The sequence below is a fragment of the Mobula birostris genome, chromosome 4 (assembly GCF_030028105.1).
Source record: "Mobula birostris isolate sMobBir1 chromosome 4, sMobBir1.hap1, whole genome shotgun sequence".
NCBI lineage: Eukaryota > Metazoa > Chordata > Chondrichthyes > Myliobatiformes > Myliobatidae > Mobula > Mobula birostris.
In genome coordinates, this window is record NC_092373.1 from 178,783,280 (window position 1) to 178,801,595 (window position 18,316).

General features: G+C 40.5%; 2 protein-coding genes across 7 annotated transcripts in view; both read left to right on the plus strand.

Annotated features, from left to right (window-relative positions):
• The window catches only part of slbp (stem-loop histone mRNA binding protein), a 28,414-nt gene extending 18,452 nt beyond the window's left edge, over window positions 1-9,962 (plus strand). For both annotated transcript variants that reach the window (XM_072256618.1, XM_072256617.1), the window contains exons 3-8: window positions 3,026-3,133; window positions 4,039-4,101; window positions 4,649-4,783; window positions 7,146-7,295; window positions 7,513-7,630; window positions 9,062-9,962. In XM_072256618.1, the coding sequence (XP_072112719.1) occupies window positions 3,026-3,133; window positions 4,039-4,101; window positions 4,649-4,783; window positions 7,146-7,295; window positions 7,513-7,630; window positions 9,062-9,172 (685 nt within the window). In that variant the 3' untranslated portion in view covers window positions 9,173-9,962. The remainder of the gene's footprint in view (window positions 1-3,025; window positions 3,134-4,038; window positions 4,102-4,648; window positions 4,784-7,145; window positions 7,296-7,512; window positions 7,631-9,061) is intronic.
• A 7,657-nt stretch (window positions 9,963-17,619) lies between these two features.
• The window catches only part of ccdc142 (coiled-coil domain containing 142), a 124,939-nt gene continuing 124,242 nt past the window's right edge, over window positions 17,620-18,316 (plus strand). For all 5 annotated transcript variants that reach the window (XR_011885815.1, XM_072256619.1, XM_072256620.1 and 2 more), the window contains exon 1: window positions 17,620-17,746. The gene's annotated coding sequence lies outside the window, so the exon portion shown is untranslated. The remainder of the gene's footprint in view (window positions 17,747-18,316) is intronic.

An 18,316-nucleotide genomic window follows, 5' to 3' on the forward strand; every position in this document is an offset into this window, starting at 1 on the left:
ATTTTTGTGTTAAGATGAATGCCCCTTGTATTCCTGTAGCTGGTTTATTTAACCCTGTGATTTATATTTTAAAAAATACTGTCTTAAGTCCCAGTTGACTTAGAACAGGGATTGCTATGATACTGCAACCACTGAAGGAAAACAAGTGTTTGAGTTGCACTGTTTTTGAAGATGGCTGATTTAGTCGGAAACTGTACTGGAATAGATGTCTACTAATCTGAAATAAATGAGTTGGCACAATGGTTTACAATGCAAAGATAGTTCTGTGTACACATGCGGTCAGTGATGAAACTAACCGTGTTATTGGCACCATCTCACAATAACATGTCTTTTATTGCTTCAAATCTTTGTCCACTTTTGTACAAGTCTAAGTCACTAGTGATAAAACCAAGAAAGATTGCTTACCTAAGCTTAATATTTCTGATGGGTCCCTTGTGTTCTACCTTCTGGGAGATGATGCAGGAGCTTAAAAGCCTGAGTGTCCATATTTAAGAGCAGCTTTTTCTCCATTGCCATTAGACTTCTGAACCATTCACCCTCTCAGTGGTGCTTTCTCCTTCACATACTCTTAAATCTACTTTTCTTGGTTATTCTGTTATCGTTACTTCATCGTTTCTGTTTGCACTGCTACCTTTGCACCCTATTGCTGCTTTGTGCTCATCATTACTTTTATTGTTATATTTATTATTACCATTACTCTTGCTCTAAATTTCATGTGACCAAGAATTTCATTGCATCCTGATGAGATGACGATGAACAGGTAAACTTAAATTAATTCAAAGTTTTTAAGACCTAAATTTCACTTCAATCTTCCTGATTGTTTACCAAAAATTGAGATCCCATTTATTTGCATAATTAATCCTGTCCCTAGTCTGGGAATAAATTCTCTATATGGTTAGACTTAAAACAAAATATGGATTGTAAAAATAAGCTCCTGTACAGTACTGTGCAAAAGTTAGACACTAATGTAAAGCGAAGATACTTTCAAAAATAATGAAAAGTTTCTAAATATCAAAAAAAGCTAAGAGCAGTAGATGGTAAAAAGAACTAAATCAAATCAATATTTGGTGTGACCATCCTTTGCATTTAAAAGTGCATCAGTTCTCTTGGGTACACTGTTTTACAAGAAAATTGGCTGGTAGATTGTTCCAAGCATCATGGAGAACTAGCCATAGTTTTTCTGAGGAGTTTGGCTGTCTTGCTTGCTTTTGTTCCTCTAGGTAATCTCAGACATCCATGATCAGGGCTTTTTGGAGGCCATATCATCTGTTGCAGAGCTCTTTGTTCTTCTTTTCACTGAAGAGAGTTTTTCATTGCATTGGCTGTGTGTTTGGGGTCATTGTCCTGCTGTAGAATAAAGTTGAGACTGATCAGACGCCTGGAAGTATTGCATGATAGATGGCTGTATTTTCTCAGCATTGAGGATTCCATTAATTCTGACCAGATCACCAACTTCATTTGCAGAAATGCAGTTCCAAACCTGCAGGGAATCTGCCGTGCTTCACTGTTGGCTGCAGATACTCATCCATGTGGTGCTCTCCAACTCTTCTACAGACAGAAGGCCTCCTGTGTGAGCCAATAATTTCAAATTTCGACCCAGCTGTCCAGAGCACTTGTGCTGTCGCTCAGCACCCTGGTCCTTGTGTTTTTGTGCATAGGCGGGTCTTTTGGTTTTGTTTCCACTTCGGACGAATGGCGGTTTGGCAGCAACTCTTCCATGAAGACCACTTCTGACCAGGCTTCTCTGGACTGTAGAGGGTGTACTTAGTTGCTGTGATTTCTGTAAGATCGGAGCTGATAGCGGTGCTGGACTTCTGATTTAAAAGAGACATCAGTTTGATGTGTCTGTCGTGTGTTGCGCTCAGTTTCCATAGCCAACCACTGCATTTCTGGTCCTCAACCGTGCCTGTTTCTTTGTGCTTCAGAAGAGCTTGGACAGTACATCTTGAAACCCCTGTCTGCCATGAAATTTCTTCTTGAGAGAGTCCTTGTTGATATAGTCTGATTCCTTCTATACACATTTCTGTTTCATTTAATCTGTTTAGTTCACTCAACTCATTATGGCATTGATCTGTTTAATCATGCACTGGGTTACATACCTACAAAGTAATCAAGTTTTCATTTGAAAAGTGTTCAATTACTTAACATCTCACATAAAATGATGGAGGAACTCAGCAGGACTGCTGAAGGGTCTTGGCCCAAAACTTTGACTGTACTCTTTTCTATAGATGCTGCCTGGCCTGCTGAGTTCCTCCAGCATTTTGTGTGTTGCTTTGATTTCCAGCATCTGCAGATTTTCTCATTGTGATTCTATTACTTAATAAGTTACTTTCTTTTAACAAAATGCAAAAGATTCTCTTAACATTTAATTTCTTGGAAAATGAATGTTTGGAAGTCTAAAATTTGCTCTTTTCTACTGATATACTAATGGAAAAGACGAAAACAATTTATATTAAAAAAGATCTAGGGTGACTAAGACTTTTGCAGAGTACTATAGAAGCAAGGAATCTGCTACAGGTGTGGCATAATACTGATAGTTTTCCTTCCCCCATATTTCTAATACTGACAAATAAAAATTGTGTAGTTTTTATTGCTACATTAAAATAAATCATAATATCATTATCCATTAGTCAACATGATACCTGTGTGACCAATGGATAATGGGCTAACAGCTGAAGTGTTTACAGAATAGGATGACCAGACACATTTTGTGATGAGTAGAAAGAGTAAGCAGAGCACTGTATCTCTAACAGTGGTAGGTTAAACATTTTAACACAGTCCTATTACATATCTAGTTTGAAAGGTTGGCACAACATTGTGGGCCTGTACTATGCTGTACTAGTCTGTGTTCCCATATATTCCTTAGGCCAGTTTTGTATCTGAGCTGATCTTTTTCTACAGTGGAATCCTGACTGATGCTCAAATGCTGTATTGAATAAACTTTGATAATTAATGAATGTGAAGACAGGATCATGTTACAAAAATCTGTTATTAAAATAGACAATGATAAAATTATCTTCTGCAGTTTCACAACACCAGATAGTGATGGACCAGCTCCCCGATGTGCTGCAGATTGGGGTACAGCAGTAGAAGATGAGGCCACAAGGCAAACTGTTTATCGGGATTTGAAGAGGTTTGTGTGCTAAATTGACTTTCCATTTTGGAATGCTCTGTTTAAAAATGTATATATTTTCCTTGTATATATTTTTAAAGGAAGCTGTTAATCGTTACTATTGAAGCATTCCTGTGCATTTTGTATTAATGTCTATATAACACGTTTTTACTTAACAGATAAAAATATAAATGATACATTTCTCTTTGTATAGTAGGAACTCAAGTAGAATAATTAATCTCGGGCACATTCCAGGACTGGTTTGAGATGTCTCATCATAATCTGGTTACCTTGCTTAACGAGCCCTTTTTGTTACGATTGAACAATGACAACATTTTTTTTTGGATTTGTTTGGCCTACTGCAAACTGGCTGGTTTTCTTGCTGGTATTGTTTTATTGGCGTACTTCTAAAAGCAGACTACTTTTCCTAAGTGTAAAAAGCAGAAAACTCTGGAACTTTCTATTTTGCTACTTGACTTCCTGAGTGTTTGGCACTACATGCTGTCAGGTTTCTGGCATCTAGTTTTAAATTTCTCTTCCCAGATTCTAAGCCGTGTCACTTAAACCTTTCCATGCTATGTTTACTTCAGATTTACTCAACAGCTTTCCTAACCCCTAAGTATAGCAAAAGCTTGATCAGGTGTCGGAAAAAAGAGGGTTGGGGAGGGCAGTATTGTATCTTTGTTTTTAAACATATTTGAATGTGTTAATCTTTTTGCTGCTCCTTGTTTGTCTAAAGCTGTGATTCATTAGTTAAATGTTCTCTTTTCTCCGATTCAAAAACGTTCAGCAGTTAAAGGTGTGAGAGCATCAAATGTTGAGCTCTTTTCTGTTTCGTGGTTAGCTGAGGTATTTTTATTGACTTTTTTAAAAAAATTATTAAAACCTTCTAAATTTTTATTGTCAATTTATGTTTTCCTTTCCAGATATAAAAGGCGACTCTTGCTTAATGATTTTAACGACCCTGAGAGGGATTACTCATCTGAAAGGTATATCTAGTTTCCAAGGACTTGGAAATAAATAGTTGCAAGTAAAATTTTGTGCTCCTGCCCTATTCCTCTTTACAAGTTTTCCTAGTTACATTGTTAGACTCGCTTTTTTCATGAGAATGTGTTGGATGGGTTGTATTTTTGGAGACATTGAATGGCCAGCAATACTATGATTCCTTTCTAATTTGGGGCTATGAATGCCTCCAGTTTACTGCAGTGTGCAGTGAAGTATAGATAATGCGCGTAGCTTTCTCTTGTGGCTGGTGCGAGAATCTAGTTGGCTTGACTATTTTCTAGTAGTTTCATCTCCACCTATAATAGTTGTCACTGAGCAGTTGATCTTTTTTGTGTGTGTGCTGCTACATGCCACATTAATACTTCAAAGTATAATGTATTCAGATATGGGAATTTAAATATGACCATTTTAGGCAATTAATGGTTTATATTGGCAAACTAAATGAGTAGCTTATCTGTGAAGATTTTCTTCTACCATAAGCCAGAGCAGAACGGAAAATAATTGCTTAATTCCTAAAGTACTTGATTTCAGTTCCAGCGGCTCCAGGGAATCACTTGCACCATCTGAACTTGAAACTGATGAAGTGGTATTGATGAGAAGGCAAAAACAAATTAACTATGGAAAAAATACCATTGCATATGATCGATTCATTCGGGAAGTTCCGAAGTAAGTGCACAAGAGATATCTTCTGTCTGATAGTTTTGCTGTTGGTGGCTCTCTCTTCTATTTGCTCTGAGTTAGGTCTGAATCAGTACAAGTGCATTGAAATTATTTTGGGCTCAGCTGCACGATGCAGTCTGCCAGAAGAAACTAATTCAGTGCTGAAGATGTAAAGTATTACCCAATAGTAGACACTAATTTAAACTCTGTACTTGTGTGCTATTTTGGCTTGAGCCCAATGGAGTAATTAGTCAAAAGTGCTAGTTCCCATATGTACCATTAGCAGATTTTTTGCAAGCTAATGTTATTTACATTATAAAACACCGTATTTCCATTCCCCAGTCTGGTCCCCCTCTCACCCTTCTTACTTGCCCATCATGTCACTGTGGTGGCCCTCCTTTTTCCATGGTCCACTGTCCTTGCCTATTTAGATTCCTCCTTCAGCTCCTTAACCTCTTCCACCTATTACCTCCCCGATTATTTTTTTTTTTTTTTTTGTTTCATCTACTCTCCTTCCCCCTCCACCACCACCTTATTCTGGATTCTGCCTCCTTTTCCAGTCCTGATGAAGAGTTTCGATTCAAAGCATCGACCATTTATTTGACTCCATAGTTACTGCCTAACTTGCTAAGTTCCTCCAGCATTTTGTGCATGTTATTCACATCAGTTAGCTAATTTTGAGCACAACTTGCGCCAGTACTCAGTTGAAGGAATCCTTTCCCTTGCATACATTGGAATTTGCAGCTGGAGTTTGTCTTGAGCCTTTATCATTTTGCAGAATAAATTTTACCTGTGAAGGTTTGAATAACAGCCCTTCCTGCCATTCTGTTGGTACAATCTTTGTCGTAATGATACCTATTTCTTGTGTCTGTGAAAACTGTCCTGTTTGATATATTGACCATTGACCTGTGTATGTATTTAGATGAGAAGTTCAGGGGTTTGTTAGCATTTTGAATAGCTAATAATTAAGTTTCGTGACCATGATTTGAGCAAAAATTCCAAAGGAGAGAACAGACTGCCTATCATACCTTGCATCTCTCTTCTCACCCCTCACCTTGGTCTACCTATGACCTACTACCTCCTGTCTCATCCCTCTTCTATTTATACCCGCTATCTTTTTCTCCATTCTGTCATGATGCAGGGTCTTGTCCTGAAATAGCAACTCCTTCCCCTACAGATGCTGTTCACCCTACTGAGTTCTTCCAGCAGATTTTTTTTTTTTTTTTGCTCAAATTTCCAGATATTTTGGATATGAATATTTTTGCTGGAACCATGGTTGCTACTTTCTGAATTTGTAGATCTTGTGGGCAGCTACACAATGAGTTTAGAGAAGGAAACACAATTTTCTTCAGCTTGTACTCCTGTACCGGAGGCTAATTCAGACCATTGTGATACTGAATCAAGGACCACCTAATCCTACCTTCCGTCTATTACCATGGCTCTTCAAGTACACATCCAAGAACTGCTTAAGCATCATGAGGGCCTCTGTCAGTCTTTCAGGTATTAAGTTGTGGTATCTTCTATGCGGAAACCTATCCCCTAGCTAATCATCCTACCAGTTACTCGCATCTCTTGCCCCCTCAGCTTAGTAAAAGGTCCTTCCTTATTTTTTTTTGTGTGTGTGCTGGTGTCTGAAGTAGGGTTTAAATGAATGCTGTTGACTGGGGAATAATTATTATTCATGTATGATTGTTTCATGTATGTAAATAACTTAATGAAACTGATGTAGAGTCTCTGCTCGAAATGTCAACTGTTTATTCCTCTCCATAAATGGTTGCCTGATCCACTTGAGTTCTTCCAGAATTTTCTTGAACATGAATAGTGTTACTCTGGATTTCTAGCATTTGTAGAATCTCTGGTGTTTGTGCGGCTGAAACTGTTCATGTTCTGTAATAAAGAGGAATTGAGCGTAAATTAAGAAATGGTAATAATACTGATTGAGATTCTTATAAGTCCAGAAGGGCCTTGAGCAAAGAGAATTGCATCTTGGAAGTTGTGGCAGTTAAAGGTTCGATGAACAAGGAAAATTGTTCGAATGAATTCTATTCCGGGAACTTGAGGAGGTTCAAAACTTAATGGGGATAGAGATTGAAAGGAATATGGAAACGTAGAGATGAATGCTCTTGACAAACAGATGTTTATTTCATTTTTGGATGATATTGCAAGGTTTTGAGACAGCTTTCCATTGTGACAAGATTGAGTCACGTGAGTAAAATTTGTCATCAATTTGTACATGATAGCAATGAGAGGGTACAGCATTGTTCACTGTCTAGTAAAATGTTTGGTTTTACCTGGATTAGATTTTGATTGGATGCATGCAGGACTAGTCAATGAATGAAATTAAACAGCATTAAATTCTTTCTTTCAGGCATCTTCGAAAGCCAGGTGTTCACCCCCGGACTCCAAACAAATTTAAGAAGTTCAGTCGTAGATCCTGGGATCAGCAAATTAGGTTATGGAGAATTGCACTTCATGCCTGGGATCCACCTGCAGAAGAAGGCAGTGGTTTACAAGCAGTGTATGTGCAATAATTTGTACAGATTATCAAATAATTGAGTTGAGACATTTTTTTTGCCATTTTCGGATTTAGAATTGAATTGTGTATTTCTAATAGAAATAAAATAAACTCAAGTAAAATAAGGAGGAATTAAAATTGAATTTTAACTTTTGTGGTATGCAGTAACATTTTAAAAGTGTATAGAATTTAAATTACATTAAATTCTTGTTCCCTGTAGGACAGAATTTGATTTTGATATGGAAACAGAATCTGTTAACTGCTCAAATGGAAGTCAGGCAAGTTCACATGATGAAAGTGGATGTACTCCTAGCAACACACGAGCACCATCTCCTCAGGTATGTATCTCTAAACCAAAGAATGAAGTGCAATGTGATAAACTACACTATGTAACACACATAAAAGTTGCTGGTGAACACAGCAGGCCAGGCAGCATCTCTAGGAAGAGGAACAGTCGACGTTTCGGGCTGAGCCCCTTCGTCAGGACTAACTGAAGGAAGAGCTAGTAAGAGATTTGAAAGTGGGAGGGGGAGATCCAAAATGATAGGAGAAGACAGGAGGGGGAGGGATGGAGCCAAGAGCTGGACAGTTGATTGGCAAAAGGCATATGAGAGGATCATGGGATGGGAAGCCTAGGGAGAAAGAAGCGGGGGGGCAAGCCCAGAGGATGGGCAATAATGGATGGGGTACAAGGGGGAGGTGCCATCCCTCCCCCTCCTGTCTTCTATCATTTTGGATCTCCCCCTCCCCCTCCCACTTTCAAATCTCTTACTAGCTCTTCCTTCAGTTAGTCCTGACGAAGGGTCTCAGCCCGAAACGTCGACTGTATCTCTTCCTAGAGATGCTGCCTGGCCTGCTGCATTCACCAACAACTTTTATGTGTGTTGCTTGAAATTCCAGCATCTGCAGATTTCCTTGTGTTTGCGTAACTACATTATGTACTTTTTTTTAACCAATGGGTAATTGAAGAGTTTGGGCTAATAGGGCAAACTAATACATTTATGATAACTTTCATTACTGTGGCACTCTTTTTAATTGTGGAATAAATTCTGGTTCTTTGTGTGGTTATTAAATAAGGGGTCATTAGAACAGATAGCCAATGGCATGGTCAGAGAGGCGTTTTGGCACTCAACAGATTTAAACAAATATATTGCAGTATAGTTTTGAATAATTCGCACCTTGTACTCTACTGGTTTAGAGTTTTGCGACTTAAGCTGATCAAACCACTGTAGAAAAGCGTAATCCTATTGTTTGTCTGTTTTTAGGTATCTTTTCACTCAAATTAGTGTACTCTTTGAATTTGGCAGGAAGGAAATTGAGGTTGGCTGTTTGCTAATTCATGTCTCCTTAGGATTGCTGACTTCACCTACCAGTCACCTGTGTTTCTAGGGTGCAAAATTTCTTGCCTCTCCACAAAGAGAAAGTTGAACCAGAGCACCTCAAAGTGTGTCCATCCACTGATTGTGGTGTGTAACTAATTATTGGCACAAAATGGTTAATATTTACTCTGCTCATAGAATATAGATCTTTGCTTTGAATGAGTTACTTTTTCGGTCAGTCTTTCAGTTTTTTTTTGTCACATGCTCTTCGTATATCTTTTTACTTTAAGAAAATGCAAAGCATGGGAACCAGTGTTAGGAATACTGTCTCTGTAGCTGTAGGGCTGTACTCCAGTTCAGTGTTCAGCGAAGATCTGTTTTGACTCGAAGATGCTCCAACTGAATATTTTCACTTTCACTTAATGTCTCAATGTTTCAACTTTATTTTAGGTGTCTGGTTCGACTTCAATGACTGGCGAGTTTGTGTCTTCTACAGCCAAGGAATTTGATTTACAAGCTTGTTTGGATGAAACTGATGCAGCTGATTCTTGGTTAAACTAATGGCTACTCCATTGAGGAGCTTGCTTTGAACAGTTCGACATAAAGTGTGGTAATCTCATGAGGAGTTTAATGTTTTTCATTCCATAATAAATGTCACATTGTGTAGACTTGTTGATAATGTGCAGTCTAGCTTTTCGGCCACCACCAAATCGGTATCTGCTGTGAACAAAGCAGTTGATATTATTTGCTTACGGCTTACTCTTACATTTGTGTTACTTGTGTTGACTTGACTGTTCTCACCTAAGTGCAGATTTATGGTGAGGGACTTACAGCACTGGATGGTCAGTTGAACATTCTTAGAAGCTTCATGATCAACAATGCTTTGTAACAAAACCTGGTTGTTTCTGAATGGCTCTGCTGGATGGGGAAGAAGTGGTTGTAAAGATTCTGCTGCATGGGATTATGGACTCTTATGCCTTAAGAATGACCATGATTTCTGAAATGTTGAAGTTACTTTGCATCTTGTTAGATTTCTCAATTTAATGTTTTAATCTTAGAGCTATCAGCTTGCTGAATCAAACTTGATTGTTAATTACTTTTACCATTTTGAGATTGTATAAAGTTAATACTTTGTCATGTTTTGGTCCATGCCAATTTATATTGTTAGTAGTGTTTCAGCAGACCTGTTTAAATATGCATAAAGGCCAATTGCTGGTTGAGACACTATCAATCTTGTGTTTTTATTTTGTATTTCTCACAATTTGCTCTGTGTGGTAAAATTCCAGTTAAATATTGAAATATTTTTGTCTAGATTTTTAAAACAGCAATAAAACTTGGCTTATTTGAAATAGCAAAAGTCTTGCAGTCTGTTTATCACGTGTCGTCTTTAATATATAACATCAGTTTAAAATGCACAGCAGTGTTTAAATAAGCATAATATGCATTTTAGAAATGTTGTATGATAGATATAGCATGTCTCATGGACACAAAATGCTGGAGGAACTCAGCATGCCAGGCAGCATTTGGTGGGGGGGGGGGGGGGGAGTACTGTTGACGTTTTGGGCCAAAGAGAATAAAAGATGAATAGATTTTAAAGGTGGGGGAGGGGAGAGAGTGAGAGAGAGAAATGAGGTGATGAGTGACTGGGAGGGATGAAGTAAAGGGCTGGGAAGTTGATTGGTGAAAGATACAGGACTGGAGAAGGGGATGTCTGATAGGAGAGGACAGAAGGCCATGGAAGATCGAAAATGGAGAAGAAGCACCAGAGGGAGGCAAGGAGATAAGGTGAGAGAGGGAAAAGCAGATATCAATGTTCATGCCATCAGGTTGAAGGCTACCCTGATGGAATATACGGTGTTCCTCCAACCTGAGTGTGGCCTCATCAGGACAGTAGAGGAGGCCATGGATTGATATATTGGAATGGGAAGTGGAATTAAAATGAGTGGCCACTGGTTTTCGCAGTGGATGGAGCGTAGGTGTGCCAGAAGAAATGGGATCTCCCAGTGGCCAACCATTTTAATTCCACTTCCCATTCCCATTCTGAAATGTCAATCCATGGCCTCTAATGTCATAATGAGGCCACATTCAGGTTGGAGGAACCTAGTATTCCTCTCCTCCCCCCCCCCCCCACATCTTTTAAATGTACTCACAAATAAGAGAAAAATCTGCAGATGCTGGAAAACCGAGAAACACACAAAGTGCTGGAGGAACTCAGCAGGCCAGCCAGCATCTAGGAAAAGAGTACAATTGACATTTCAGGCTATGGGTACTTGCATGGGTCCTGGCTAGGCCTGCCTGTTTGTTGGCTACGTGGAACAGCATGTTCCAAGCCTACACTGGTGAACATTCTGCACTTTTCCTGCACTACATCAACGACTACATTGGTGCCACTTCCTGCAACCATACTGAACTTGTTGACTTCATCCACTTTGCCTCCAACTTCCACCTTGCCCTCAGATTTACCTGGTCCATTTCCAACACCTCCCTCCCCTTTTATGATCTCGCTGCCTCTATCTCTGGAGACAGCTTTTCCACTGATATCTCTTATAAACCCATGGACTCACAGCTACCTGGACTATACCCTTGTCCCACCCTGTTACTTGTAAAAATGCCATCCCCTTCTCCCAATTCTTCCATCTGCCACATCTACTCAGGATGAGGCTTTCAATTCTAGAACAAAGGAGATAAAAGGGGCTTCCCTTCCTCCATCATCAATGCTGCCCTCAAGCACATCCCTTAAATTTCACGCACATCTGCTCTTACCCCATCCTCCTGCCACCCTACCGGGGATAGGGTTCCTCTTGTCCTCACCTACCACCCCCAACAGCCTCCGTATCCAGCACATAATTCTCTGAAACTTCTGCTGCCTCTAACAGGATCTCACCACCTAGCACATCTTTCCTCCCCTCCCCCCCCCACCATCACTTTTTGCTTTCTGTAGGGATTATTCCCTTGAGCATTTATCCCCCCCCCACTAATCTTCCTCCTGGCACTTACCCTTGTAGGCAGAATAAGTGCTACACCAACTCCCTCACTACCATTCTGGACCCTAAACAGTCCTTCCAGATGAGGCGACACTTCACCTGTGAGTGTTGGGGTCATTTACTGTTTTTGGTGCTCACACTGTTGCCTCCTGTACATCGGTGAGACCCAACGTAGGTTGGAAGACTGCTTCTCTGAGCACTTACTCTCATCCGCAAGAACAAGCAGGATCTCCCAGTGGAAACCCATTTTAATTCCACTTCCCATTTCCATTTCGATATGTCCACCCATGGCCGCTGTCGTGATGAGGCCAAACTTGGGTTGGAGGAACAACACCTTGAATTCAGTTTGGAGAGCCTCCAAACTGATGACATGAACATTGATTTCTCAGACTTACAGTAATGCCCCCCCACTATTCCCCCCTCCCTTCACCATTTCCCATCCCTTTTTCTCTCTCACCTTATCTCTGCCAACCCATCACCTCCCTCTGGTGCTTCTCCCTCCTTTTCTTTCTTCTTTGGCCTTCTGTCTCTTTCACCAATCAACTTCCCAGCTCTTTATCTCATCCTTCCCCCTCCTGGTTTCACCTACCACCTTGTGTTTTTCTCTCCCCTCTTCCACCTTTTAAATCTACTCCTCAGCCTTTTTCTCCAGTCCTGCAGAAGGGTTTTGGCTCGAAACATTGTCTGTATTCTTTTCCTAAATGCTACCTGGCCTGCTGAGTTCCTCCAGCATTTTGTGTGTGTTGCTTGGATTTCTAGCATCTGCATTCTCTTTGTCTTTTGGACAGCTACCTTATTTTTAAGTATTATTTCTGGTGTTAAGAAGCTGATGGGAGGGATTGAACTCCAAATGTGTGACCTTTTGATTGAATTATTTAACAGCTCAACATTTATGGACTACTATATAAGAGTTTCCTCTTAAATAAGACACCAATGAAGTGCTAGGTCACAGAGCTATAGAGCAAGCTACAGTTCGCAAGTGAAGGTAAGAAATCTCATAATGAAGCATGGTACTGCAGTTGCTAGTCAGATTACCAGGAGTGTATTGTATCTACTTTCATCTTAGACATTTGATGAGCAGAATCTTTAAAATACGTGCACACTCCCAGATGTTAATAAACAGTGCAATTCCTGCATTTTTTTTTGATTTAGCAAAGTTGTAATATTTCCTGTGTAGATGTGAATTTATCAACCTAGCAGAAAAATTGGGTTGGAGCTTTTTCGGATGGGGAGGGAGTTTGAGGAATGGATTATGGAAACTGATTTGATAGCTATGAACGTTTTATTCAGCAAAACTGATTTTGTCTTCAGACAGTTGGCTACAGTATATTAAAAGATATATCTGACAGTTAAGGAAAATTAGCAAGAAACAGGAGAAAATTTAAGGTATTTTGAAGCAGATCAAGGCTTTATATGAAGGTGACATGTTTCGCAGTATCTGTAACGTGAGATATCCAAGGTGTTTTATGGAAACACTAAATGTGATATAGAGCTTTTAAGAAAATATTGTTGAAGTAACAATGGAGAACTTGCAGCAATAACATGATTAGGCTATAAACATGGTTACGTAAAAGACATTGTGATTAATATCTATTTTTCTATTTTAATTAGATAATTGATACTCATATCTTCAAAGAAATAACATGTAACAATAGCAAGTAATTGGGGAAAATAGAAAAGTTGGCATTTAATGTAAAGGAGATGGTCTTGCTATATCTAATTAGGGTCTTGGTGAAGCCATATCCTGTACTGTAGTTTTAAGGAAAAAGTGTATTTGTCTTGGAGGAAATGCAGAGAATGTTCCCTGGATTGATTGCTGAAATGGTTGTTGTTTGAAGAATTGCATAGAATGGGCCTGTGTTTGAGAAGAATAACAGTCTCTTGCCTCTTCACTTACAAATTAAATAGATGATCTGTAAGAGGCAGAGATCTGAAAGTTCAGGGATTAAGAAGGTTAGCGAGGCTTTGATTAGGGAAATTGGATGAAATTTATAAAGCTGTCACTGTGGGTAAACCTGCTGTAACATGTTACTGCCATCCCATATGAATTAGAATATGGCAATGAAGTTTTGTTTGAACTTGAATTTACAAATGGTGCAATGCAGGAGGCTGGCAAGTTGTACATTAAAACAGAAACGTGGATGAAGTTGAACAAAGCTGCACTAACAATATTGTATCTGGTTTGCATTATCTTGTGCAGAAGGATAAAGGATTGCAAGTTTAGTAATGTAGATTCAGCTTCAGAATGTGGATTTAGGAATAATGGCTTTCTAGTATTTAGCTATTTCTGATCATTTGATTGTAGACCTGCAGTATGCAAGGAAATGGAAGATTCCATTGAGGAAAAAAATGGGGAAAAACGTATGAGCAAGGAAAAGGAAAATGGCTTTGTGCTTTGCTTTTCCCTACTCTCACTGCTCTCTACACTAGCTTTCAGTTTTGTTAAAGTATTCCACAGCCAAAATGTTAATTGTTTCTCTTTTCACTGATGCTGATTGCCTTGCTAAGGTTTCTCCTGCATTTTCTGTTTTTACCTTTAACTATTAGTTTTATGAACAAGTTCCCAGGCGCTACTGCACCTTAAAAATAGAATCTTTTAGTTTATGTTGTCACTTATTCCTTCTTTTTCTTCTGAAATCTTGCTATTCAACATTTTAAGTTTGTAGTACCTGCCACCTTCAGCAGTGGTCAGATATTGATCTTGACTAAGGTAAACTTCCCCCTCAGTTAAACTCTTCTTTCTATCCTCCTTTCCCCCCACATCAGAAAAAAAACTTTGTTTCTTAAACTTTAACCTGAACCAATATCAGTTGCTATACTGGAGCAAACATGAGCCGAAGGAACTCATGAGACTACTTTATTTTGCGTCTCAAACTGTAATGCTCAATTCTTCCTGCAGCTTGTTTTTAGCTCCAGATTTTAGCAGCTGCATTTTTTTCTTTTCAGCACATTACAGGCCCTTTGGCCCACAACGATGTGCCAACCCTCAAACCCTGCCTCCCATTTAACCCCCCACCTCCATATACCTGTCTAGTAATCTCTTAAACTTCACTAGTGTATCTGCCTCTACCACTGACTCAGGCAGTGCATTCCACGCACCAACCACTCTGAGTAAAAAACCTTCCTCTAATATCCCCCTTGAACTTCCCACCCCTTACCTTAAAGCCATGTCCTCTTGTATTGAGCAGTGGTGCCCTGGGGAAGAGGCGCTGGCTATCCACTCTATCTATTCCTCTTAATATCTTGTACACCTCTATCATGTCTCCTCTCATCCTCCTTCTCTCCAAAGAGTAAAGCCCTAGCTCCCTTAATCTCTGATCATAATCCATACTCTAAACCAGGCAGTATCCTGGTAAATCTCCTCTGTACCCTTTCCAATGCTTCCACATCCTTCCTATAATGAGGCAACCAGAACTGGACACAGTACTCCTACTGTACACAGTGGCCTAACCAGAGTTTTATAGAGCTGCATCAATACATCGTGACTCTTAAACTCTATCCCTCAACTTATGAAAGCTAACACCACATACGCTTTCTTAACTACCCTATCCACCTGTGAGGCAACTTTCAGGGATCTGTGGACATGTACCTCCAGATCCCTCTGCTCCTCCACACTACCAAGTATTCTGTCATTTACTTTGTACTCTGCCTTGGAGTTTGTCCTTCCAAAGTGTACCACCTCACACTTCTCCAGGTTGAACTCCATCTGCCACTTCTCAGCCCACTTCTGCATCCTTTCTTGACTCCTCTCTACATTGACTCCACCTCACGTAGTAGAACTGCTACTTCAGTTTCATATAGAATCTGAGTTAATCTGATCTCTAGTGCTTGTTTTTGTGGAGACTGCATATTCTACCCTTGACCACGTAGATTTCCTCTGGGAGATCCAATTTCTTCCCATTTTCTAAAGATGTATAAGCTAATAGGTGAATAGAACACTAAATTATCCTAGAGAGGTCCATCATCAAGGACTCCCACTGTACAAACCATGCTCTCTTCTTGTTGTTGCCATCAGGAAAAAGTTATAGGTACCTCAGGGCCTGCACCATCATGTTCAAAAACAGTTATTAGCCCTCAACCATCAGGTTCTTCACTCAAATTCACTCATCCCATCACTGAACAGGACTCACTTTCATCTCATTCCCGATATTTATTATTATTATTTTTTCTTTCTGTATTTGAAGTTTGTTTTTGTTTACGCATTGGTTGTTGGTCCCCCCTGTTGGGTATGGTCTTTCATTGATTCTATTGTTTTTTCCCCTCATTGTGATTGTCAGCAAGGAAAGGAATCCCGGGGTCATATATGGGTGACATATGTACTTTGATAATAGATTTACTTTGAACTTTGAGAGTCTTGATTAGTGATTGAAACTGGGTGCAATTGATGGGGATGGAGTTGGCATCCTATAAGTATATCTTGTTGATAGACAGGAGACATGAAATTAGGCTATAGGGCCTGTATGATGACTATTTTCTTCTGTGCCTGTTATGGGAACACCAATTCCTTTGAGCAGAAAATCCCACAGAAGTGGATTTGGCCCAGTAGCACAGGTAAAACCCTCTCAATCACTGAGCATATCTACATAAAATGTTGCCGTAGAAAAGCAGCATCCACCATCAAAGATCTCACCACCTAGGCCATGCTCTTCTCGTTGCTCCCATCAGGTAGAAGATACAGGTGCCTCAGGGCTCGCACCACTAGGTTCAGTAACAGTTATTACCCCTCAACTATCAGGCTCTTCAACAAAGGGGAAAAGCTACACTAATTTAAGGACTCTTATATTGTAACTTCATGCTTGTTATTTATTGCTATTTATATCTGCATTTATACCTGGGTATGACTCTAAACTGCAACCGGTGATGAGGCTCTGATTGGGGACTTTCATTGCTTTGGGGAAAGTGGAGTTACCCCATAGTCATTCATTGCTCACAGGGTCACTCTAACCTGGAACGGCAGCACCTGCAAGGGTTCCTGTAGCCTCCAGCTTGATAGCAAGTACATCGATTTCTGCTTCTGAAACAAAATATTTTCCCTCCCTTTTCCATCTTTATCTATTCCCCACTTTGGTTTCCTACCTTTTCTCACCTGCCTATCACCTCCAATGGGTGCTCCTCCCTCTTCCCTTCCTCTAGCACTTTACCTTTAAAAACCACCTTGCTTCACCTTCTAACTCGTCTTCCTTCCTCTTCCCCCACCCCCAACCACCTTTTTTTTATTCTGGGGTCTTCCCCCTTCCTTTCCAGTTCTGAAGAAGTGTCTCCGACCTGAAACGCCGACTGCTTATTCATTTCCATAGTTGCTGCCTGACCTGCTGAGTTCCCCCAGCATTTCGCGTGTGTTGCTTTGGAGATTAAGCTGTTGCCCATACAGCAGGCTCCCCTCTCCACGCAGCTGATGAATCCAAGGGAATGGGAGAGGCCGATATAGTTTTGTACCATCGGAGTCGCAGGAGTTCAACGTAGAACACAATGTAGGACTCCAGCTCCGCAATTTTTCTTCAGGGTTCGCTCCTGAAGACTTCCTCCACCCCCCCCCCCCCCCCCGAGTGGGCACATTCGTGAGGTAGCGGCGGTTTGAGAACGGAGTTTCCTTATCCTAGACGAGCCCCATTTGCCCGAGGCGACTGGTTTTAAGCCGCCAGTGACCCGTCTTTGCCTCTTCTGTCAGAGACCTGGTTTCGCCGGGTCTAGCGGTTAAGCCACATATGAAAGCCATGGGCTGGACTTAGTTGTCAGAGGTTATTTGAAACGCACGCCATCAGGAGCATTTCATAGGCTGTGGAAACTTAACTCCGCAGCCGCCGCCCATTCCTCCAGCATATACCGAACCGTTTTTCGTTCCAGTGCAGACGGCTGATACATACAGTACGGTGGGTCACATACATCAGGCCGAGACGATCGCCCCCTCCCCACGCTGGCGCCTCCTCCAATCACAGCCTCTCTTGGTAATTGCGACCGAGTCCGGTTGCTAAGGCGAGACCGCCCAATAGGACGACTCGTTGTTGTGCGGCGCAGAGGGTCCTACTCCTTCTCCAGGGTTGGCTTTCTATCAGCAGTTATCAGGCCGGACGGTTGGAGGGGTGCGTGAAGGGGCTTGGATCAGAGCTCTCTCTTTACATGCACGGATTAGCAATGTGTGCTTTAATTTTCCGTGAGTATGTAGAGCAAAATTGTGAATGGTTGGGATGCGCTCCGGCCCTCTTCATCTATCTCGGATTCCTCGGGCCCTTGGTCAGAGAGAAGCATAAACGATTTGCACATCTGAACTGCTTTCTGCATAAAATTAAAGCATGTTATCACCGTTTCCTTCTGTCTTTTAGGAAGTAAAAATTAAAATCTTTGTCTTTGAACTATCTGATGATGAAAATCGCTTTTCATTATTTACCTTATCTAAACCTATTACCGTCTTCTACACCTCAACAATTGTCTGTTCCAAACTGGAGGCCATGCATTGAGATTGACGTTGGTGAATGAAAGGAAACAATGGTTTATTAAATACATATTAGAGTCAAAGAGAGTTGTAGAGCAATGCAGCACAGATCGGACTTTTGGCCCAATGAATCCGTACTGACCATGGTGTCCACCCGATTTCTTGTGTTTGGCTCGTATTACTGTAAGGCCTGCCCCTCAATGTATCTGGCCAATTGATTCTTAAATGATACTATTGTACCTGAATTAATTACTACTTCTTGTAGCTTGTTTCATATATTCACCTCGCCTT